Source organism: Argiope bruennichi, chromosome X1 (genome assembly GCF_947563725.1).
Source record: "Argiope bruennichi chromosome X1, qqArgBrue1.1, whole genome shotgun sequence".
Classification (NCBI taxonomy): Eukaryota; Metazoa; Arthropoda; class Arachnida; order Araneae; family Araneidae; genus Argiope; species Argiope bruennichi.
Window position 1 is genome coordinate 47041796 of NC_079162.1, and position 25384 is coordinate 47067179.

Consider the following 25384-nt stretch of genomic DNA (forward strand, 5'->3'; position numbering starts at 1 on the left):
TTTGTCAAATATCATTTATTTAATGTAAAAATAGTTACGAAAATCATTTCGATTTAAAAGATTTCATTGGAACCTAATAATTAACCATAATTAATTTTGTCTTTAGCTGTCAGTAATCAACGTAAAAAAAAAAAAAAAAAATATGTATATTTTCCAAATCCGGTGTCAAGGCAAATTTTTACTGTGCAATCGGGGTCGCAAGAAATTTCTCCACTTTAAAGGAATTCGTCTGTGGAAAGTTATAGAAGTTATACCAAAAATTGTATCCTTGTGAAATTGACCTGAAGAATGCGAGTCATAATATTGGTTGTCCTTTCTACTACTAAAATAAAAATAAAAACAGATAAGATATCGACGATCTATTAGTACTAAAATTGATTCCTACAGTGCTGAAAATTTCTCCGCAAGTTTGTAAATGGAATAAATAGATGAATATTTCCTCATTTTTTCCCATATTTCTTTTTCTTATTGAACTCCCCCCCCCCATCAGTATCGCATGTTGATTGACTTTTATCATTCTTCGATTCTTATCGTTTAAGGGGTAACATCTGGAGATTTGAGGGAGGAGGGCTTATAGTTATTTTATAAACAGCTGCTTTATAATTGCATTTCTGAAGGATCTTTTTAAGAATTGTTTTAAACATTTTTAGAACTTATTTATATAAGTTCTGTAGTATTTTCTCCTTTTGAATTAGCTAATGATTGCGATTTTTGGGAAATAACTGAATTATTATTATTTTAACGAGTTTGCTTTTACTTGTCTGCAATTAATGTTGCTTTCCACTATAACTTAATAGAAGTTACAAGTTTATAATTTTGTTTTTATTTTGATAACGCTAATCTCAAATGAAAGATAGAAGTGAGTGGTGCATAATAGATTTCTTTCTTGTATTCAATGTAAAATGGCGGATATTTAGTTTATGAATAAACATTATTTTAGTGGTAAAAGAATAACAAAAGTGATTATGTTCAGAGTGAACCAAATATTAAACACAATCATTTTTAAATGAATGTTTTAATGCATGAAAAAAAAAAAAATGTATTTTTAAAGCCGTCTTTTTCCGTTGACATTCTTTTCACTTTTAAGGGGGAAAAAAAGAAGTCGATATATGACCCACCTTATTTTCTTTCAACTTAAAGATGAGCCCACCTTTTCCTTTCTGTTAGTTCATGACCTGAATACACACATTTCGTTTCCTTCACAATTTATTGTTGATATTTTTTTATAGTTGCATGCGTTTCAAATAAACGGTCTGTTAGGATTGAAAAACAAGTAACTATTTAATGGTTTCTCGAATGTTTAGGTGGCTGTGTCGTTCGAATAACTTCGTCTATAAGTCTTAATACTTTGTGTCGATGAGTTTGTTACCTTCAAATTGTTTTAATTCAATTGTTTAGAGGAAGTGCCGTGCTTTTCTTCCTTTTCTTCGTGAAGGCCATTGAGGTGTCTTAATCACGCGACGTTATGAATGAAAATGCCTCATGTAACCGGTCGAACAACTAACGGCTGTAGGGTTACAAGTAGTCTTAGATCGCCAAATCATTGAATGGTTTTGGAAAGAATTGATGGAGATTTTTAAAAGCAATTATTATTCCAATCTCCCTTCAAGCGTGAATTATATGAGGGACGGTGATCTTGGGTTCTTTTCAAAAGTACTCAGTGAACCGAGGAAGAGAGGGTATATTTAAAAGAATATTCTGTCTTGAAACAAGATTTCTGACCTCAGTCAGCTGCTATACTGAATATCCATTAAAGTTTGAATTTAACGAACTGTTTATAAATTGCATTAATTTTCATATGTGCTAATATAGATCTTATAAACTTAATGCAGTTTATAATCTTTGGAACATTGATTACTGCATTTGTATTGTAAAGAATTTTTTTTTTTCCTCCTTACTTTCTATCTTTTCCAAGTAAATATTACTGTTTACTGATTTTTATGGTTTTGCTTTAACTGATTGATTTTTTGCTTTAACAAATTAAATCGTACTTGAATGCATCTTTACAAAAATCCTATGTCGTTCAGTATTAAGTTTAGGTAACTCTGGAATTAATATGAATTAAAATATAATCGAATCGGTGCGAAAAAAAAATAACTAAGTGCAAATTTTGCCTTTTTTTTTTATGAATCGGTTTGATAAATGTAGATCTATACCAGCTGCCTTCATTAGTCCCAGGAATGTTTAAATTTGAATAAGTATAGGAAAACATTATTTACTTAAATTTATAACTTGATTATTTCGAGTTGAGAATTTCAGACTCGTACAATTTTAGTAATAATTAAGTTGGAATGTATTTTTCCAATAGCAAGTATTTTTCTATAATTATGAAGCATTGATTTGACTTAGAAAAAAAAATCTTCTCATGTGTATAGTAGATAAGTTTATGCACTTGATAATTCTTGAGCATTTTTATATTTCGGATCTGTGTGTAAAAGTGTATGGATATTTAAGCAAAAATTCTAATATTATGATTTCACAAATTAGATTTTGCTAATTTTTTTCTGTTTTTGTTGAAGGTTGCCTCTCGTATCTTATTCAAATGCCTTTTTCGGTTTCTATTGTGAAACTTTTTATTTATTACCCTTTTCCTGTTAGTTCGAATTTGCCTCTCTTTTTCATATTCCGCTAGTTTGCTCCTCAGGCAAATTATATTGAACCTTGGCTTTTTTATGTCTGAGTGTGCAAAGGCGAGAATCAGTTTACTTCTTAAGGACTGGAATCTAGCTAAAAATAAAACGTTTCACTTTGAATTGCAAAACAATCGCGAAGAAATTGAGTGAAGAGAAGTGCTCTTAACCTCTTTCTATCGCAATTAAATTATTCGTGGGTGAAGATACCTGATCCGAAACTAGAGAAGCGATAATCTTTTAGACAAAACAAGCTCGGCTTATTGAAACCAATTCAATTAATATTTTCAATTGAAATCGTTTTAGTATTCGATTGACTTAATTTTTTTATGACAATTGTTTGATGTAAGATATTCAATCTGAGATTTCAATGAAGTAAACAATGTAAAATACCTTGATTCATTTAGTTTAAATGCCGCGAAATCACTATCTGATGAAAATTCACGCTACTTTAACTATAGTACTTAACAATTTTTTTTAATTTTAATTATCTGCCGTACAGAGCTAAAATTATTGTCTGTTAGGGCCATGTGTAAACGAATATAAGTCAACATCAGAGAAAATAAAAACTTGAGAACGCGTTTTAATTTCCCTCATATTTAATGCTGATGAGTTCTTTATCCTTGCCACCTAGTTACTCTGTAGAACCTTAAAAGGAACTAGTAATGCTTTATTTACGTTGATATTAATTGTAAAATGTTATCGATATTCGGATTCTAAACCTTTTGAAACACCTCCGCCAGGCTGGTTTCACCATTAGGCGACTCTAGGCGGCTGCCTAGAGGCGCTACAGCAGTGAGGCACTAGTTTATCATACGAAATTTCCGTTCATATGTTAAACTTACGCCTCTCATAACACGTAAAAAGCTTCAATTTAAATGTGTCAATGAATTATTGATTTACAAAATGCAGTTATTGAAAATAGCCTCTTCCACTTTTTAATATAATTTAAATATTCTTTTGTTGACTTAAAAAAATATTTTCATTTGGAATTTTTGCATTCTGCGAAATTGTGTTATATTTGGTCATGTATGTTAATATCCAAGTACATTTTGTCTAAAAAATAGCTCTTGTTTCAAAAAACATACAAACCAACCAAGTACATATTTCTTTGCCTAGGGTTTGATGTTCGACTCTACAAACATCCTCGCCTCTGCATATTTAGTTTTTATTTTATATTTCATTCTGGTAATATAAGAAAGTGCGGGAGGATAAAAGATTTCAAAATTGAAATTTTTCTAGTATTTTTTTTTTATTTTTTAAAAATCTATTTCGGCGCATTTCAAAATTGTTTATTAAAATATTCCGTTTTAATTTTCACTTCGTATTTTATCTCATTTACAACATTTTTACTTATTTCTTACCATGATTTCAAACGGATGCTGCCTTATGCGATTAGTATACGAACAATTAATTCAGTTATGCAACTTTTCACTACATGATTACTGTCTTTATTAAAAAAAAAAAAAAAAAAAAAAAAAAACTGTTAAAGTTGACTCTACTCATTGTACGATGCGGACTTGTAGATGCGCAGTTCGGCTTCTGTTGTGCTGGTGGTTTGCGCAGAATTCTACATGAATGAGTTTAAATGTGAGCTTCAATTAGGTTCTCTGGGCTTTGTTGCGTCTTACTCAAGACAGATGCAGTTGTCTTTCTGAGGTGAAACTGCGACTTTATTCAACTCTTATTTTTTGAAACATAAGTATTTTGTAACGGGAGAAAAAGAAAATGAAATATCAATTTGAAATAGTGACTGCATGTATTTTTGCCATCTGTTAAATTGAAATCGTATGGACATATTTAATACTTAAAGAATTTCCATTTAAGTTTCCGTGTTTTTTTAAGTGGCAAAGGATTCTCCCTAATTTCAAAGGTTTGGTAAGATTTTTTTCCTTGCTTCGTAAACAACGATTTAATAAAACTTCTCGCATTTAAAAAAATTACAGAAGCAACTATTATTCCCAACAGTAAAAATTAACCATAATAGTCTCTAAATTAGGTGCTTTTATTTCCACAAAAATCATTAAATTTTTTATGTATTGGATTTCTTTAAATCATTAAATAAATGAATTACTTTAAACAATTTTCAGTTGGGAGATTAAATTAAGAGATGATGTATATGTTTGGGAACTTCAGAATTTTTGAGAAATTTTGCGGAAGAGCGTCGAGAAGTTGGCTTAAAACAAATGATTTGAAGTTTGTTGATTTACAAATGATTGATCAAACCATTTGTAATTGAACAAGTAGTTTGATATCGAGTCATCACATTTCTATCGAATTTTATTTCAACTAAGAAAAAAAAAACCACCAGTCTTATTATTTTTATGAAAAGAAATAATTTATTCGTATTTGAAATAATTTAAATGTAAAAAGCAATGAAAAAATCAAAAACTATGTAAAAAATTCAAACGGGCATAATGCTTGAAACTATTGCGGAAAATGCACGATATAGGTTAGAATAATAATTTAAACAAGTTTCCGATTTTGAAATAATAGCCTTATACAGGTTCTAAGCCAATAGTGGCGCCTTATTTCTCTACAATATAGTCCATGTAATTTCTTGCGATTCGTGCAAGAGCTATAAATGCTACGAAAAAAATTATTACATCTTATTGTAGAGTATCGTATCTTATCCTAGGAAGAAATCCTATTAGATTCAAGAGCACATTATATTATTTCAATTCGTAACTACATGATAAACGGGAAAACGTACGATTTCAAGATAGGAATAACCGCTTTGAAATGACGCAGATTTCATCATCTACAGGGAATTTAACATTAACACAGGGCTGCTCGCTGCTATGACATCTTCTTAATTTTTTTTTCATAGTTATAGAGCGCTTCTTTGATATAAAAGTAAACCATTGCTCAAGCCTCCATGTGGCTGTAATAGCAACACTGGCCATATTACCCTGATATATCATTGATTACGTTTTTAACTATTGAATTTTTAATATTTTACATTAATTTATAATTATACTAATAATTTTGTATAATTATAATTATTGTGAAAGGTCAGAGCGATTCAAGAAACACACACACACACACACACAAACAAAAAAAAAAAGATCCCTCTCCCTTATACCCTATATGGTTTCCTGTAGTTGAAAATCATGAAAGGCAAGAGAGTAAGAGAGAGGGAGAAAAACTGTTTACATTTTAATTTTATAGATGTAAATGGTTTTAGATGTTTGATTTTACTCCTTTTAGCTGTCACTTGAAATAAGGTTGCTTAAGAAATGCTGAATTTTTATAGTGTCATTAAAAAAAAGTGAGTATTCATAAAACAGCGGGTTGTCTTTTTAAAATTCAAAGCACGAAACTGCTCTTGCGAAAATTGTGAATTATCATTCGGTAGTTATTTTTACTTTTAACGTTTACTAGCGAATGTGAACCCCTTTAAAAAAGCGAGAAATTTTTCGCTTTAATTGTATTTCTAGAATTAAAGCACTTTCTTTGAATAGTCCGAATAAAATAGTGATCAAATGGTTTATGGTCATGAAGCTGTATAAAACTGTCACGCTATTTGAAATCAGAAATTTTATTTGAAACCTTGCATTTTCTGTGATTAAAAATATAATTTATTACTATTTCTTTATTAAGAAAATCATTTCGATAAATTTTCAGTATCCGTGTCTTGGCCTAAATTTGTTTTCTTTAAAAAAAAATCTTTTTCGCTCTGGTTTTCTTTTCTTTCCTTTTTTTTTTTTTTTTTTTTTTTTCCCAGTGTGTCAACATGTGGCGTTGTCTAGACTTGAACATGCAGTTAATTATTTATGTACTGTTGACCTTCATTTATATTTGATGATCAGTTCTTCTCTACAACTAGCAATTCATGAAAAAATAATTTCATTTGAAATTAAAATTAAATATGTAAATTAGGTTCTATGACCTCGGAGACTTTCTTTTTTCTTCTTGCTTCCATTTTGTCGTTCCGGAAATAAATTAATAGTTTTAGAATGAAACTGATATGCTTATGTTAATCGATCAAGCATATTCATCAGCAGGTGTGCTTTAATTATCATGACGGATACATATTAATTGTCAATAAATGGTTTTAAAAAGCTATCATCTGGAAATATAAAATTTGTTTTGAAATCAGTTATTTGAATTTAACATGTGCAAAAATGATTTATCTTACATCGATTTTTGTCTTCTTTTTTGTACATCAGTCTGTTTCTGAGATCGAAAAAGTGTAAGTTCTCCAATTTTTCAGAAAGTGAATCACTTTGGTAATTTTTATAATTATCTGGATAATTCAAAATCAGGAATTATTTATTATGTATCTATTTTTTATGTTTGCAACACCATGTCCGCTGTTCTTAAAACTAAACCCTATTGATTTTGAGCAAAATAACACTAGATATGATGATGTGAAACGTTTTTACCTTTCAGTTTATTTTTTTTACGATTATATTTTTGATATTAAAGAGTTTTCAGTATAGAATTTCCTAACCCGGCAGCACCGGAAGATCGAAAAATTTATTTTCTGAATATTTGCATATGTCTCTAGAACTCATTTATTCATACTTAATGTTGCCATCTGTAGAAACTGCAGCGAGCAAAATTCTATCATATTTTACGATCTTTCGACCACAATTGAATATTATCGAAAATCGTTCGGATTATTTAAAACACATAATATTTTAGAACTCCCCCCCCCCCCTGCATTTTAAGACGTCATATGTATATTATTACCTGAAAGTTTTGTTTTTTAAATTGATGACATAAAAATTCACTATTACAGTATATAATATAATCAATGGGCTAAATTTTGAATTTCAATTTATGACTTCGAAAGTGCTGTTATTTTGATATTGATGGTTAATTTGATATCGGCTATAAGAGAGCTATACAGAGATTTTACTGTACATATAAGTTCAAGAATGGATATTGTTTCTTTTTCAATTCTTTTAATTGCTGCTTTTGAATATACCATTTGTGTTGGCGTTAAAATTGCCAAAATTTAATATGATGGATATGAAAGAAAATCGACTGAGTACTTAAATAACGGATTCACAATTTAGAACGAAGAACTTTCTACCAAAAAGGATTCGTTGATAAAAACGTCACTAAAAAGGAAGAGGATGTGAGCAGTGCAGACGGTTCAAAGGAAGTTCATACCGAATACAGTTTATCGCTTTTTTGTATATAGGCGTTATAAGCGCATTTTTAAATTTTTAATTTTGCTGGAAATTTTTCGCTCAACTTTTTCTGGTTAAAAGGCTTCTGAATTCACGATGATAATATTTAAATTTACTGAATGGGAAGATGCTCTCGAAGAATTATATATATTTATCTTATGAATATATATAGTTATGAATTTATGAATGTCAGTAAATTAGAAATGTTTCCTCAAGGAAAAATGACTCGTTTTATGAATCTGTTCTCCCCTGTCTGGCCTGATCTTCTGTTTTCACTGAAATCTAAATGCCACCTGTTACGGTCAATAATTTTCAATTGTACTGAGGGCGATGAGATTCATTTAAATGAAATTGGGCTAAATCGTTTTAGATTGAAAAGAGACCACGAGGACATTGAATTGTTCAAGTGTTTATTGGAAGATTTTATAATTTTTTTTTGTTTTACTTTTTAAATTCCATATCCTTTTTAATAGCAAAGGCAAAGTGAAGCGGCATGATTTTAACTAAAACTGTTATGTTTCACAGACGAATGCCTACAGAGCTAGAAGTTGCTGCCATTTGAATCAAATTGTTCCCTTTATGTTTTTCGATTAAATCAGTAATGTTAAAATGTTTATCATGTCAGATGTCACTTTTTATGAATAAATGCAACTTAGCAATCCTCAATTAATTTTGGAAACTTTGAATATATATGATATTTTATTGAATATCATTTAGATAACATGAATACTGTCAAATCTTTTTTGTGGGATTGTGTAATGTGGAGTCTTTACTACACACAATACCATAGCGCAGGAAATGCCGCCCTGGAAAGCTTTTTCTTTTTTTTAATAGCCAATTTTTATACCATCCATCGAGAAAAATAAAACCTCCATGCAGCCAGCCCGACTACGTAACTGTTGTTTCTGATGCGATCAATTGTAAGGAAGTTTCTAAATGAATGGTAGTTAAAGCATTATTGACTGGAGACGTCATATGACGTCTTTTGATATCAGTGAACGTCTTCTGATTACCATATTTTAAGAGGCCATGTATTATACATTCTTTTTCACTTTCGGGAAACTTACCGACCGCACTCGTCGATTTCTACAAAATGCCCTTGGTCAACAATGTAATAATTGCATGGCTAATTCGGATTGCCATTTTTTTCTTTCCGAGTTTATTGGATATAATTCTGCTTTGCTTCAACTAGACAGGCCGTTGCTTCGGCTAATGTTGGACTGTTACTGGCCGTTTTATTGAAAAGGAATTCATTTATTATTTGTTTTCCAGTCTGTTGCTTAATTCAAAAAATAAATTCTAGTGATTGGATTTACTTAAATTGCGTAGATGCATATTTCAATGAATTTGCTCCTTTTTATACAGATTTAAATGTATTGTACGATTTATGAAGCAATGAATTCACGCAAGTAATAGAAAAATCTGGAGCTGTTTGTGTTTAAAGCATCATTCTAGACTGTTCTAAATAATTTTTTACATTGAACTTCATTGGTATTCATCTATATGGAATATAATAATTCATCTATAGTCTTATTTGTAAAATCTAGCCTAAAATATTTTCAATCAGATTACACAAAAGAATGTAAACCTTTACTCTCGCAAAAGTAATTCAATGCATAATTATTCACCTAATACATAACTTGTTTATTGTTCCGAGAAATGAATACATATAATTATTTTAAGCTGAATTCCCCCGAAAATTTAATTCTTCTTACCACTCTATAGATATTTTTAACAACCAAAATTTAAAAAAACAAATAAGTCGAAATTAAGCACCATCTTGAATGGTGCCTAAGAGAGACTATGCCTTGCATGTCTTATACCTAAAAACAAAATTGTGGAATCTTGAAAATGCAATAGGGAAAAACAAATTATAAAAAACACATCGCAATGGATACTATTAAATCAATGAAATATATTTAATTAAAATTGGAATATTTATTCGTTTTATGTGTTTTATTGACCACATTTGTCATTTCGGCCTAGCAAAATTATTCAAAGCCTGCATCGTGTTCTACTGGTCAGTCTATGTCAAGTAAATATCTGGACGTGGGTTCTTCACTAATTAATTTGAAATGTAAATTTTTCGTAGCTATTTGAGGGTCTGTGATCCAATAACCTAATTGTCAACAGACTGATATTTGATAAATAAAAGTTAAATTATTCCTGCACTTTGATTTTATTGACATATTTATCTGACACATGATGTGAATGATTTCAGTCGTTTTTACAAAAATACTTTTATAAAATAATCACGTATATTACCGTTTCTTAAGCAGTGCTCGAGATTGATTTCTATTAATTGTATTCTTCTTTTTATCTCTTTATCGAAATATTTTATTCTGTTGAATACTTGTGGAGAGTCATTTTGTCTTGTATGAATGCATTTATGTATTATATGTTCTTAATGAATATAGTTTTTTAAAAAAATTGGAAAACTGCGTTGGTACGCATTTTCTCTTCTGCCAGTGATTTATCTAAGACTATATAAATCATATAGGAATTATGTTTCATTTTTAAGAAGTACTGACATTACCCTAATAACTAAGAGATTGCTTTCAAAAATAGAAGTTGGAAGGACGATTGAAAATGCTTAAGAGTTTGAAAGTAGTAAAATTTAGCTTTAAAAATATTAAATGAAAAGTTATATTTCCTTATCACAAACTCAAATAAAGGCACATTCTAGAATTTTTATTAAAATTAATGTTTTGTGCTTTTATTTTTTATTAGAATTGAACATCGTTTCGAGATTTTTATTCCATACAATGTAATTGTGGTCAATTATTTAGAAGCAAAACCAGAAAATTGGGGAGGGGGGGGGGTATTTTTTAATTACCGATTTTTAGGAAAAGAAAAGAAACCGTTCATTAGATTTAATTTTAAATACTCATGGGTTTTGGGGGGGGGATCATAATATTGAACACTTTATTGTACAATTTCTTTTCGACAGCTATTATTAACATTCATTTAGCAAAAGAGTTCACCTCCCTCTCGATTTTTATCTAAATATAATACACGAATTTTAATACGTTACTTTCCCATGAAGTCCTTTTTTCAGTAATTCGTGCGATATGAAATGCAAAAATTCTACAGTTAATCAATATCTGTTTGCTGATTCATTTTTAGTACTTTTATAGTTCTTTTAACTTCTGAAAATTAAATGGTTGAGTGTCAGGCTCGAAAGCGTGGAGCTATTGGATTTCGAGAAATAAAAATTTTAATCATTAATATTAGTCACACGAGTTTGCACATTTATGTAACTTATTTTTTTCGGTGGTGTCTTGATTAAATAGCATTTCTCTTATCGCTTCGCTTGAGAGCCAGTAATTAAATTACCGATATGTATTGACACTTGAGATAAGCTGTGTTTATTTATTTCATTTTATTAGTGCCTGTGTACTTAAGCATTTTTAGCAACTAATTGGCAAAGAAAAGTGGACTATTTAAACAATTGATTGTTTTTTTCCATGTCTTGAATCTTTATCCTGCTTGAATTTACTTTCATTTTATTTCTACAAATTGTAATTGCAGTGCTAATTATTAAAGCATGTTTCATATGTTTTAAATGAATAAGACCATTGATAATATCACAATATATTATGAAAGTTCATTCAATTAGCTTTTTAACATTTTAATAGAAAAAGAAATTGAAAAATATATTCTTAATTAGTAATGTTTTCTTATCCACTTGTATGTCGAAATTTTAAGAACAAGGCTAGATATTTTGGTTAAAATAATTATCAATAAGTTCTTTGTTTAAAATGACTTAAAATTGCAAGTATTATAAAAGAATTTGAAATAAGCTTTAAAGTAGTTGTGTAATTTTATTTCTGATTAATTTGTTGTGAGGTAATGTGTATAATTATTTTGGATCTATAAATTTAACTAACATAATTTTTAAAAAAATTACATCAGTATTCGTTTGTAATAGCCTTCAAAAATCATTGCAGGATTCTGAAATTAAAATGTCGTAGAAAAACTACTTTATTTTAATTTTGTTTTGCATGAAAATGATCGCTTGGTTAATTTTCATTTCTTCGCAGTTTGCAAGAGTACTTTCACATTGATTTGATGGTTGTTGGATTGTACGATTTTTTTTTTTTTGCCCCTCACATAATTTTGTAATTTTGTTTACTTTACGAATACGAATTGAATGAAAGTTATGATCGTATAATTATCAAAATCTTTGACTGGTATCGCTCGGGTGTCGTCCTTGTCATCTGATCATGGTTTAAAATCCCGATCCCCATTTCAAAACAGCCCTCTTGCTGCTTCAAAACGGAACGTAAATACAACTAAACTTAACAGATTACTGGAAATCAAAGATCTATGCGTTTGAAGTAAACTATCTTAAATAAAATGTTTAATATTTTACAGGAGAGCTGAAATAAGTTTCAGAACGCGGTTTTTGTTTGAAAGCGATTATCTTTTGTCCTTTTCTATCTACAGCGACATCAATTCGCTCACCCTGAAGATGTCGGGATAGTGCATAAAAACAAACAAACAAGCCACCATTAAAATCTGTAAAGATGAAATAGCTTACTGCCGAGGTCCAGAGATAAGTTTTAGATACTATAAAAACTTTTTTTCAAAGTTTAGCCTGAATTAAAATGGATTAAATGTTTAAAAAAAATTAGATGACGAACTCTAAAACTAGCCACACCCCAGTGTTCGGAGGAGCATTGCCAAAAATAGTTCTTGCATCACCATACCCAATTAACGATCCAACTGTGAATCTAACTGAATCCTTCTGAGCGTAGTTAAACGTTTTGTACAGGTAATTTCCGTGCAGGTGATAGGTGAAACACATTGAGAAAATATTATGAAGATATATGAACCTTGGAAATCTTTGCTAGAAAGAGCCTGAAATGTTTAGGTGATGTTAAAAGTGTGTTTTGTGAGCTGAATACTTTTGCTATAGTTATCATTTTCGAAAATTCTCGTAATAGAATCATGCACATGTTTGATTTTTAAAGTCTGGCCCTACTTGGCTTCGAAAATTCATCTTTTTCTTTTGACCGAGTTTGATCTTAATCCCGTACACTTTAGATTCTTTGCACTGGACCGAAAATTTTCTCAGAAAAACGAAGGCCCAAATTTGATTCGTTTATTTACTTTAATGGTTTTCCTCTGAAAGAACTCAAGTAATAAGTATAAAAATTAGAAAACAATTTTTATAAGTTTCAATACAGATTCAAACATTTAAAAAAATAACATGCTTTGTGCTTTTTAATGTTAGTAAAATTTTTACATATTTTACTTCTAGGTCGGTAGTATTAAAAATTGTCCTGTTGATTCAAGTATAATGTAGTTAGCCGGAATTCAGCCATACTTCGGCATCTTTGCTGGTATCAATTAACATATGTTTAAAGCCTTTAATCGTCTACCCATACTAGCATTGAATTTTCTATTCTCAAACTTATAATTTGAAATAAATCTCTAAAGACGCTATAATTCGAAAATAAAAATTATTTATAACCCTAAAAACTTCAAGAATGTGGATTCTGAATTAAATCAATTGGATAGAACTTTCTTGAAACGCAAGATGGTTTTAATTACATAATATATATATATATATATATATATATATATATATATATATATATATATATATATATATATATATATATATATATATAATATAATATAGAAAGAAAAACAAAACAGTTAAGTTATTAATATTGCAATGATAAAATTATTTTTAATGAGGATTATTTTAATTTTCATATATAATCTTTAAATATTTTTAATGATAGAGAACAAAATTACCCTTTTCTCTGAATATGATTTCATATTCGTTTTTATAAATCGGGAAACGATTTTTTTTATATCCTTCATTACGTTATTTTTTCTCAACCTTATTTGTATAGTAATGCAATAAGTGTAAGGAGTGCAGGAAAAATAATACAAATTTTGATTTTAGTTTTTTAATTCAAGATTTAAGGTTCTTGAGAGTTATAAGTTTCCATGAATTTTAAGGATTAAGTTTAATATATTTCCATGAAAAGTTTTACCTTATTTTGTTAAAAAAATATAAAGTTAAACAAATTATTTCATTTGCTAATGTTTAAATAATTTTAGAATGGCAAAAATACATATCTACGCAATGAAACAGTTTTTAGCTTAATAATTATATTAACGTTATAAAAATGTTTCTGTAATTATTACAGTTGATTGAAATTCAGACCCTGTATCTCTTCTTTTGTAAATGCTCTCTTTTAATGAGTCTTTTCTTAACATTTATTTTGAAATTAGTCATCCAGCTGACACAAGTGATGCACATTGCCTCGTCGATAGGCTTAGGCTCGAGTAATGTTTATACTGCTATAGCTTAGGATTTTTTCACCCAGACTTACTCCAGTTTTGCTGATTATGTAGTTTCATTATGACATGGATACAGTAAAGCAAAACAGTTGCATACGGGCAGAATCTTTCACTCGTCGTGTTTTTATCTGACTGCATGTGCTTCTGTAGGGCTTTTCAACTGTCTTTTCACTTGTTTTGTCTTTTGGCGAAAAAACTGTTCAGAATCCCTGTCGTGACGCATTGTAGCGAAAGAAAAGTTGTTATTGATAGTTGGTAAATAGCTGCCTAATATAGCTTCTAAATTTTTTAGCCTATAGAATAAAATAAGGCTTAAAAATATTACAAATAGGGTAATTTTGTCTATTTAAACAAAATAATTGGTTACCTTTAGCATTTTCGAAATTTTCCATGCTTTTAATATTTCACAGCGATTTGTTTTAAGAACATTTATTTGTGCGAATCCAAGAGATGGCGAACAGCATAGATGCTACTGCTCATTCTGACAAAACGTACTTCTTTCTCTTGATAAGATTTTAGCTTAGAATTTGAAATTCAGAAAAGCTATTCAAAGTATTGCAATTTCCATCTATCGGGAGATTTAGGTCAGGAATTTTGCTGTGTAGCATTGTTTACTTATTGCTAATACTGAAATAAAAATTCATGACTTATCGGAATGTTTTTTAAGGTTAAAGTTTTAAAAAAGATTTAAAATATCCGCTGTCTCTTTCCCCCTCTGCTGATTCAAACGTTTACAACAGTGTTTAAAAATCTGTCTGAAAAGTGATAATGACTGAGCAAATCTAAAGTACAAAAATCAAGATTTGAAGTCTACTGAAGATTTGAAGTAGTGATGTAAATCGAAAGGAAGTTTTGTAAAAACATATGAAGTAATAAGGGAATATCAAAAAAATTAACTCTATGTAAGTAGCAAACTGATATTAACTGTTTATTGAACATGAACAAATATTTAATAAAGAATTAAATTGATAATAAGGATAATTTATAGTATAAGGATAATTACTTTACTTATAAGGTATTAAGGTACTTTACTTATAAGGTATAAGGTATTACTTATAAGGCTTTACTTTATACTGTATTAAGAAGGACTTTATTTATACTATAAGAATAATTTATACTATAACCCCCTATTCTCATTATCTATATTTTCGTGGATTCTGATTCTTCTGTCTATTCTTACTGATTCGGAGTGATATAGCTAGACCTACCTTAAATTCTGTCTATCTCATGAATAAGAATGACGGTATTCATTCGACAATCTGTTATACTGTTGTACAAATTTGCATTGAAATTGTTTTTGCATCAGGAATTGTCGAATGGGATCAAATATGTGAAATAAAACAATAAGGTGGAGGAGATTCTTGTGTCTGAAGAGATAATATATACACACAATGCTGATATGGTGAGAGGTTATCGGTGACTTATTCTCCATATCTTATATGGATATGAATTTCAGACATTGTGTGGTCATACCATTCTACATTACGATAGACGTAAAACGTTAAAATTTCTCGTCATATAAGCTTTTTTAGCCATACATCACATACCTGGCATTTTGGGCCAGAATAATAAATTTGCGTAGCATAATTAATTTTTCAAAGGTAATATTTGATCAAGGTTTGATAAAGGTTTGATTTACTACAAACTTTTGATATTGTCACATTTTGATTTCAAATTCATATCAAGTAAGCCACAGCAATGGGTTTCCTATTTTATAGTTTGGCTAGCTACTGTTATATTGCTCAGTGACTACATTATGATGATAGTTGCTACTATTTTATGATTATTTCTAAAAATGATAACAGTCATAACTCATTTAATATGGAGTATAAAATTGGAATGTATTGTTATTTAAAATCTGGTTAATGCGATACTATTATAACATTATGAAGGCGTATTGTAGTATAGCTCCGATTAGTATTTAAATCATTGGTTTACAATGCGATTTAAATATTTCTAACAAATACAAAAATTGTTTTAATTTCATATGATTCTAATTTATTTAGCACATGAATCTGATAAATTAAAGGCTGTGTTATTTAATCGAACCTTATGGTCAAATTCTGACTTCTAATCATGATAGTGCTTTTGATTACCCACTATCCCTTTTGCTAGTCTGGAAAATTTGAAGCACTTTTGTCTGAAGGACTGTCAGCTTAAAATGTGCTTCCTGAATTACTGCAATTGTTGCTAAAATGGGTATTATTGTAAAATAATTTCTACTTATCTACTGTGTTTCCTTTTCCGTTTTTGTTTGTTTCCTTTTGTTAGATTTCATTTCCCTTATCCTCTTGTCTCTTCTTTTATTATAGTTTTTATCAAATTATAAAAGAGCATAACGAGGTATTTTGTTTTCTGGTGTTGAATAGATATATGTGCAATTAGATTATAATGGCAAGGTTTGTTTCTACCTTTCTAATAAATTCTTTAATGAATTGCAAATATTAATGCATAGTATGACATGGATAAAACATTCCTTAACTGCGAATCCTCTAATAGATATGTTATTACTATAAGTATAATTTATTAGAATTTGCATAGCATTTTAATTTGTGGTTTCTTCAAGTACCCTTGTGAAAAGTAGAATGGCAGTTTAATAGGCTAGAATGTAAGTATTAACAAATCTTACTTCATTATTTAATTCGTCGCTTTTTTTTTTTTTTTTTACTAATTCCCGTTGCTATACTTAAAAAACGATTATATCGTAATCAATTAAGAAATATCCTAGTTTGTACTGAAGTGAAATTCTGCTATGATATTTCCTTACTAGGTACTCACCATTTTAGATTTATAAGCTGGCCATTTTACAGTTTCTGTTTAGCGACTTATTTCAGTTACATTATTCTGCTTTCAGTTTAAGGCACCCTAAGTGGGTGCCTTAAAATGAATAACTTGTGAGGCTTAAAATTTGAATTACTAGCTGATAACATAGGGCCATTTTTAATCATTACATATTTTGATCTCTCATATCACCGTTGGTTTTATTAAAAAAATATTCGCAAAGAGTTATCTTGAAGTATCTTTGAAGTTACCATGTAGTAAATTTTAGAAAGCAACAATGTTTCGGCTTTCGAACTGAATTTGTTCTATTTGGCTGATTTGTACATAATATGTAAAGCACTAATAGTGTTATAGGTTGCATATAATGTTATATATTCTAAGTAGTTTTTAATAAGTTTTCCGAACTTGACAATTAGAATATAAATAGAATCTACTTGTAAATTAATCCATTAGCTAAATTTAGGATGAGAAATCCTATATAAAAATTGAATCCCATATTTTTCTCGAAAACTTCATTAGTGGATATTGTTTGTACACATTCTGATTTAAAAATCCTTCTTTAAAATCGGTATTAGATTAACAGCTTTTATTATTTATTTTTTGGTGTGTTATTTTGATATGATTACAATTCTAGCCCTAATTGATTCTTTTGCAATCTTTTTAAATTATAGGATATTTGATTAATCCCACACGGATTATATATTTTTCTTGAATAACATGTGGTAAGAGTCAAGTGTAGGACAATTTGGCCTGTCTAGCGTTCTGCCGTGACGCCTTAGATATGCATATTAAGGCGTGGCAATTGCACCTTGCTTTCAGTTTCTCTCTGGTTTATGGCGGCGACTGCCTAGTTTTGATTTTTAACTTTTGATTACGACTTTTTTACTGGCGTTGTGGCTATTGAAAATCGTGTCTATACTCGTAGAAGCCGTATTAAAATGCTAGATGCTGACATATTTCTTAAAAAGTGCTCAGCCGTTTTGGAAACTCAGTTTATTATTATTATTATTATTTTTTTTTTGTCTAAGAGTCTTTCTTTGTTGAATTGAATAAACTGGTGATGCTTAATCAACAGGTATTAGGAAATAAGAAAAGTAATACATTTAGTCAAATTCATTAAAATTTTTGAATAATTATCTCCAGCGACATGTGAGAATAAAACTAATTTTAATTTATTGCACCAGACCTTGAATGACTACTAGTAATTCAACCCTGCCATAATTTTAAATAATTTTTATTTTGGTTAAAATTTGATTTGGTATTGGATAATTTGTCATTTTTGATTTTTTTAAATATAATTGGTACATTAACAATTAAGCCTTTATAAGCCATCACTTTTACGAGGATAAAGATTATGCTGGTATTAACGAGATACTGGTTTATCGTAAATTACTCCACATTTTTTATTATTACGTATTTTACCGTCTCTTAGAATCAAATATGAGGTATTTACATACTTTTAATGTTGTAATGATTAGAAAGTGAATATAAACAGAATTTGCTATAAGAATTTTATTACGTGAAATAGTTATATATTCTCTATTCTTTCAAAAAGGGAATTCCAAGGTGTGTAGATATGCATAATTTAATCATTCAAATCGCAGTGTATATATATATTCAAATTTTTTTATTTATCTTTAAAATTGGATTCTTTTTTTCCATATTTGTTCTTCTTGATTTCAGTAAATAAAAAAGCTCTTTCCTTTTCTGTAATTGAATCGAAATGCGTTCAGAAAATTGTCCTATTTTCGATCCCCCCCCCCTCTCTCTTTTTACAACAAAAATGTAAATTGTACGGACGCTAGGCATTTTAACTAAATTTGGGCTGGAAATATAACGAAGAAAAGAAACTAAGAAACCATTTTATTTTAAATATAAAAGCATTTGCTTATGGTTTTGAATGCGCAGGTATTTAATTGTTCTGCAATAATATTTTGTAGTAAAAAAATCTGGATATGTTATTTCGACAAATTCTGCGAAATAATTAATGTATGTTGCCTTGATTTTATTTTTAAACGTTCTATATTCGAAAACTTCTCTTTCATTGTGATCATATTCCTGTCAACATTGCCTGAAGTACAAGAATAAAAATATAATCTGATTGGAACACCATGAGTTTGAATTTCGACTTCATTGATGGTCATTGTGAATGGAAGGTTATGGTTTGTTATATTAAATTAGCTATAGCTAATAGTTCTGGTTTTGAAGTTTAAACATTGATAAATACTTTTAGAAACTAGGACTCTATCTCAGATGTTACTGTCATCATTCAACCGTAATTTAGCTAGAACATTATAAATAATAATGATACTGTTAAATTGATCAGGTGCCTTAATTAATTGTTTTATAAAATTTTGTCATGTCCACCAATTTTAAAAACTATTTTTTATATTCGATAATTTTAAATTTTAGTATGTTTAAGTTTCATTTTTGTGAGTGTCCTGAGAGGATTTATATACTGATATCCTATTTAATATTCAGAGAAATAAGAGGATTTGTAAATATAAAATAATCAAGATCTTAACTTTTTAAATGGTATTGGATTTCTTGAAATGGATAATTTATTTTACCATATCCATTGTGAAAAAATATATATAACATTTTGATTTATTTGTTTTGACAGATAAATCAAATAATAGGTAATCAGAAAATGAAGATACTTCTATTTTACTATAGTTTTCACGTGAAAGAAAAATTATCACAATGTGAGTTATTGTTTTGCAGTCATTATTATATTTTGGAATCAGTCTCAGAATACGTTCGACTTCACCAATTCCAGTGTTATGCGTCCCCATTGTCTCATACAATGCATTGTTATAATTATTATTTCGATTCATTCAAGATGTCTTAATCCACCTTATGTCTTCTGAAGTGTGAAGGTGATTTTCATGTTAGGTTGATGCCCCTCTCCCTCTTACTTTACTATGTCAGCGCTAAATAAAATCTTTAAAGAACCAATTAAGAGTTAAAACGTTAATTACTCAGAAATTCAGTGCTAATGATAATTGTACTAACGAAACTTTTGGTGAATAAGAGCTTACAAAAAAATAGAACATGAAAGTTTTAAATCCTTTAAAAAAACTTATTGCATCTTACTATTTATTTAAAGATTTCTTATTTAAATGCTTTTTGTATGTTTTATGATGTAGTAATTTTTATATCAGATCTTGGCTTACATTTTTTTCTAGATAAGTCTCCCATAATAAATGGAAAATTTTTTATTCCATCTTTCTAGTTTTTCCTCCTCTTAACATGATTTATGAATATTTGTTCTGTATCCTTTTTACACTTTGCTTATTTTTCCCTAAAGAATAACATCTAACAGGCATACGTTACTGAGTTATGATTTGTTCCATCAATAAGTTAGTTGTTTCGGTTAGATTCTTGGAAATCTTGCTTTTTATATTTTAGTTTTATAGACACATTGAGCGGCATTGTTTCTTATTGAAAATCTTCTTTATTTTTTCGTTTCACTGGCATGTATTGAAGAATATTATTTCTTTCTTGTTTGTGTAGTTCACCTGAATTTGTTGTTGTATAAAGTGTAGCTTAACTGATCTTGTTTGTGTGAATATATCTGTAATAATGTGATATGTAAAAATCAAGGAGTTAATTTATTTTTCCTTCGTAATTTTTACGCAACTAAAAAAAGCTTTACGTACTATAGCTTTAAAATTTGACATTTTTCTCTTAATAAATTCAAGTATGAAATGTAGAATTCAATGATATTATTTCAGTAATCATGTCTTTATTCTTCTTTAAAGACAGAGTTAGTATTTTTTTTAGTTCATCTTATTGCTAATTTTTTCAATTATTTTTAACTTTTTTTGAAGGAAATTTTATTTTTATCGTCTTGAATTGTGTATAATTCTTAGTAATTTATGGCTTTAATTGTTATTTTCTTAATTTAGCACTAGAATTTTGTATTTATTATAAATAAAAGGGAATTTTTTTATATTTCATATTTAATCTAATTCATCTATAAATACTTGTTTTCCATCATATTTTCACAAAATATTTTTTTCTTCTGTTTCCTCTATATTTATTTTACGTTTACAACGTTTTTATAGTTAACCTCCTTGCAGCGTAACTTCCTAATAACACTGTTTCCATATAACATATAGCTTTCCTAAAATGCAGCTTTTTACCGTATGTTATATGCAGTACAGCCAAATCTGGCACTGGATCACAAAATCAATCAAAAATAATTATCTTATAATGGATAATAACGACATCTCTTCCAACATAGTTTTGATACAACTTGGAACTAATTAACCTTGTTGCGAAAGGTTGAATGTATGTGAAAAATCCTTCGTTCCCATCTGATCTATTTCCCAAATAACCATATTTTTATTCTGTTTACATACAATTATCCAAATCAAATCACAGGAGGGGTTTAGATTATTCATAACCGTTTCCCAGTTCCCGTTAATTTTACTTAACTGTGGATTACTATTTTCTGCAGGATTAGTTAAACACTGTCAACCGATCTTATTTAAATGTGAGGTCATGTTTATTCAGATGTCGAAACGCTTGTTTTCGTTGAAAATTTACTGTGAGATTCTTTTTCCACGAAGAGATCTCTTCGCCAAGAGTAATAGAAGCAGAGTAGGTAGTTAAAGGAAACGTGCGGGAGGACAACAGAGTTTTAAAGTGACATAAATTAAAACCGGCGCTGGCCAAACTAGCGCCAAATGTGGCAGCCGAATCGGAGAGTACTTGTTGGGAAGCAATGTAAAAGAGTTTAGTTCTAATCGACACTCAAGGTTGTATTGATAGCTAGTGCTACTAGAAAGCTGCTGGACTGGCGGTCTACGGAATTGACAGCTGAGCATGCGGCTCTGTCAGTCCGCTAGCTGCTGTTCTATTCCATTATCACCAGTACCATCTGTACAAGAAGCCTATGGGGTCCAAGCAGCCAATTCTAGTTTTTGGTATTTAAAAGGGCTTACTGTCGAGCAAGATTTCAGGTAAAGAAATGATTTTAAATTATCTTTAGGCAAAGATTTTTATAAACTTATACTGTATTTGAACTGTTTCTTTATACTGCGTATGTTTGTTTTTTAGTGGTTTCTATTGTGGATTTTGAGTATAATTTATAAAATTGCCGAGAATAGTTTGACTTAAATATCTTGTTTATTATAAAAAAAACCCCGGATATTAACGAATTTCCGTTACTTGTATTATCCGAAACCCAAACGCTTCAAAAACGCTTCATTTGTGCTAAAGATTTAATATTTTTTATGAATATGATATAATGATTGATTTTTTAAATACAGCATATAGATAATATTTTGATAGTAAGATTTTTAATTGGCATAATTATTAGAAGTTTTCCATTTGAATATCATAAATATTCCGCCATATTTCCATTGGTTACGTGTTATACAGGTTCTATTTGAATATCGTAAATTTTCCCGCTTTTGTTCTTATTGGTTAGATGCTATACAAGTTTCAAAGGACTCAGGAGGGAGATGGCTCTCTTTCGTTACTAGCTCTTTGTTTATTTCTGTTCTCCGAGCAGAACAATTAGGATTTATTATTTCATGAACGATTTAAACTTTTAACATTTTTATTGGATTGAAAAATTTTTCTGGAGCTTAAGAATTCAGAATTTTTTTTTGTTACATGTTTTTTATATATGTAGGAGTTGAAAAAAAGGAATTTTCTTCGCTCTCATTTAAATAAGTATGTATAGATGAACATAAAATAGATGTTCATCTTACATTGCTTGTTTACAATTATATAAAGACCTTTAACTACCGACTGTTTTTTTCTCCATTTCTGTAAGCTTAGGTTACGCTATGAAAACATATTTAAGATATAATATATTCAATATTACTTTTTGATGACTTCTAATATGCGATAAAAATACAATATCATGCACAATGGATTAATTAAACTTTTTTCGAGCTTCTAGAGTATTAAATCACTTCACGAACATTGTGTGAATACAGACTTAAAGCTGTATAATTAGATAATCTTTTATTTATATTACTGTTTCATATGCAGAGATAAGAAGAAATTAAATTCACATTTAAGAACGTGAGCTGAAATCTCATGCTAGTGTTATCATTAAAAGCTATGCAATGTGAAGACAAGAAGGTTGAAACTCATGCATAATATCTCCTGTGCTCTTAATTGAGTTTTGATGCGCCTTTCAGTTACTTTTATTTTAAACTCATGAGAATTAATGATTTTTTTTTCTGCGAAAAAGTTATGACAGGTCTTTAACTCCTTTGCTTTTTTATTTCTATTTCCGTCTGAGATTTCATGCTAAATTAAGGGTTGCACACGGCGTCTTTTCTTGAGCATTGCGATCTGTGCGTTTTTTAAAAAATCGAATTCACTAAAAAATTTTTATGTAGTGTTTATTTCTTTTGTGAAAAAAAAAAAAAAAATTAACAGCCCCTTCCCACTCTTCCGTAATTATTTTTTTTACTCTTTCGTGGAGCAAAGGTGTTTCTATTTTTCGGAATCTCTATTTTAATTTTCTATATCTGAACGCTGCTTTTTGTTCCATACTGAAAATTTGTTAAGGAACCATTTCATTCTTACTGAACACGCACTTCAATTTAATTTAGGAATCCATTGTTTTTCTCGTCATAAAAAAACACATGACATTACAATACTATGTAAGATCAGGAGATACTATGTAAGATAAGGATGCTGAGGGTCCCTGACGCTAATTTTCTTGGGGGCCCCCTAAAAGAATCCCAAATATGGCCTTATAAATTTCGACTTATAAAGCGCATTTTAAATTTCGTATATTTTATTTCATATTTATTTCTATTAATAGTAGTTTCATTTTATAATTGCTGCATTGTTTTATTTTAATTACCTAGTTGATAGGTTTAATTGATATTTATTGATAATTAATATGTTTTTGAATCAGTAGATGAATTTATGAAATTTATATCTGTAATTCGCATATATAAATATTTATATTAAGTATTACCGAAATAATTTATTCATTGTAAAAAAAGAGAAAATTTTTCCTGGCAAAATTGAAGTGAACATAATTTTCGAATAAGTAATAAATTCAATGAGTAATTAAATTAATAATAATAATTAATTCAATTCTAAATACAAATGATTCGATTCTAAATAATAATGATAGAAATAAGAATTGCAAGATTTGAATTTTCGTACCAGTGTAATTGATGTTTGTTTTCTTCTTTTCTTTGGTTGTTCTTTTTAATTTGCCACATGTTATTTTATTTCTTCCTTTTTTTTTTTAATCATCTAGAAGTTTTAGGGGTATAAAATTATGTACAAAAGTGTTTAGAAAAAGTCATCACCGGTGACAAATTCTGATCATTCTGAAATATGCTCAGATTATTGCCAAAATAAAGTGAAACTAGATACTTTGTTCAACTAATCATGATAAATTTTTAAATACTGCCTTTAAAATTTGTCCCAAATAACCATTCGAATAGAACATTATGAATAAAATTAAGTTCTGTCATACAAGGATATAAATTTCTTATGTATTTCAATTAATAAATAATATTATACTCTAATAAATTTGAAATAATTAGAATATATAGTTATAATCAATACAAAAATAGCTTTTCATTTTTTACAATATTCTGTTGAAATACATGCTAAATAATAATGTTTTAAATTATACGAAATTGGTACATAATGCTTGGAAGAAACACTTACAGGTATTTATATATTAATTATAAATAAAATGAGAAATCAAAAAAATTTTCATGGATTATTCTCTCAAAAATAGTTTGGAAATTTCAATTCTATTTAATTTTTCTTTTTCGATATACAGTAAAGCCATATTATTTAATGTCTTTGAATAACAGATGTCATTGAATTTCTACAATAATGCAATGCTCTTGAATAGGAATCAAATTCATTGTTTTGCACTTATTTTATTGGAGTATTTGTATTTTTATTGGAATTATCAAACTAATCCAATAGAAATCATTCAGTAATCTGATATCACAATTATTGCCAAAAAAGGATGAATATCAAACATTGTATTCTTTTTATCCTAAATAATAAAGAAATTTTACTTTGAGTATTAATGAAGTAATATTCAAAGTAATGTTCAAAATATTTATGAATTAATATTTTGCAATCTATGAAATAGTGAATGTTATACTAAATTTCTATATATGAAGTTTAAGGAAATTTGTTCGATTTTTTTTTTTTTTTTTGAGTTTGGTGAGCATTATGCAAGTGTCGAAAAGTAATTTCGTGCAACATTTTCGGTCAAATATTACCCAAATGTGCAATGATATATTAAATAAAATTTAACTGATTGCTTCTGTTCTGCAATGGGAAAAATTTGTTTTCAAACGGTTTGTATCTACAATACAACATTCTTATGATTCTTAGACGTAGAACAAATGAGGTCGAGGGAACATTAAAATCAATTCAACATATATTGCAGTCCTTTCTCGATGACAAATTTCTACATTAAAACCTTGTTCAAAAAAAAAAAAATTAAAAAGAAAAGAATCAAATGAAAACATAAGAGAAAGA

At 28.8% G+C, this 25384-nt stretch overlaps 1 protein-coding gene across 6 annotated transcripts in view; it reads left to right on the forward strand.

Annotated features, from left to right (window-relative positions):
- The window catches only part of LOC129958259 (focal adhesion kinase 1-like), a 104693-nt gene that overhangs the window by 19444 nt on the left and 59865 nt on the right, over positions 1-25384 (forward strand). The window contains exon 1 of one of the 6 annotated variants that reach the window (XM_056070577.1): positions 21620-21849. The exons of the other annotated variants lie outside the window; for them this stretch is intronic. Coding sequence (XP_055926552.1) covers positions 21713-21849 — 137 coding nt within the window. The 5' untranslated portion in view covers positions 21620-21712. Of the gene's footprint in view, positions 1-21619; positions 21850-25384 lie in introns of those variants that run through there. 6 annotated transcript variants of the gene reach the window in all.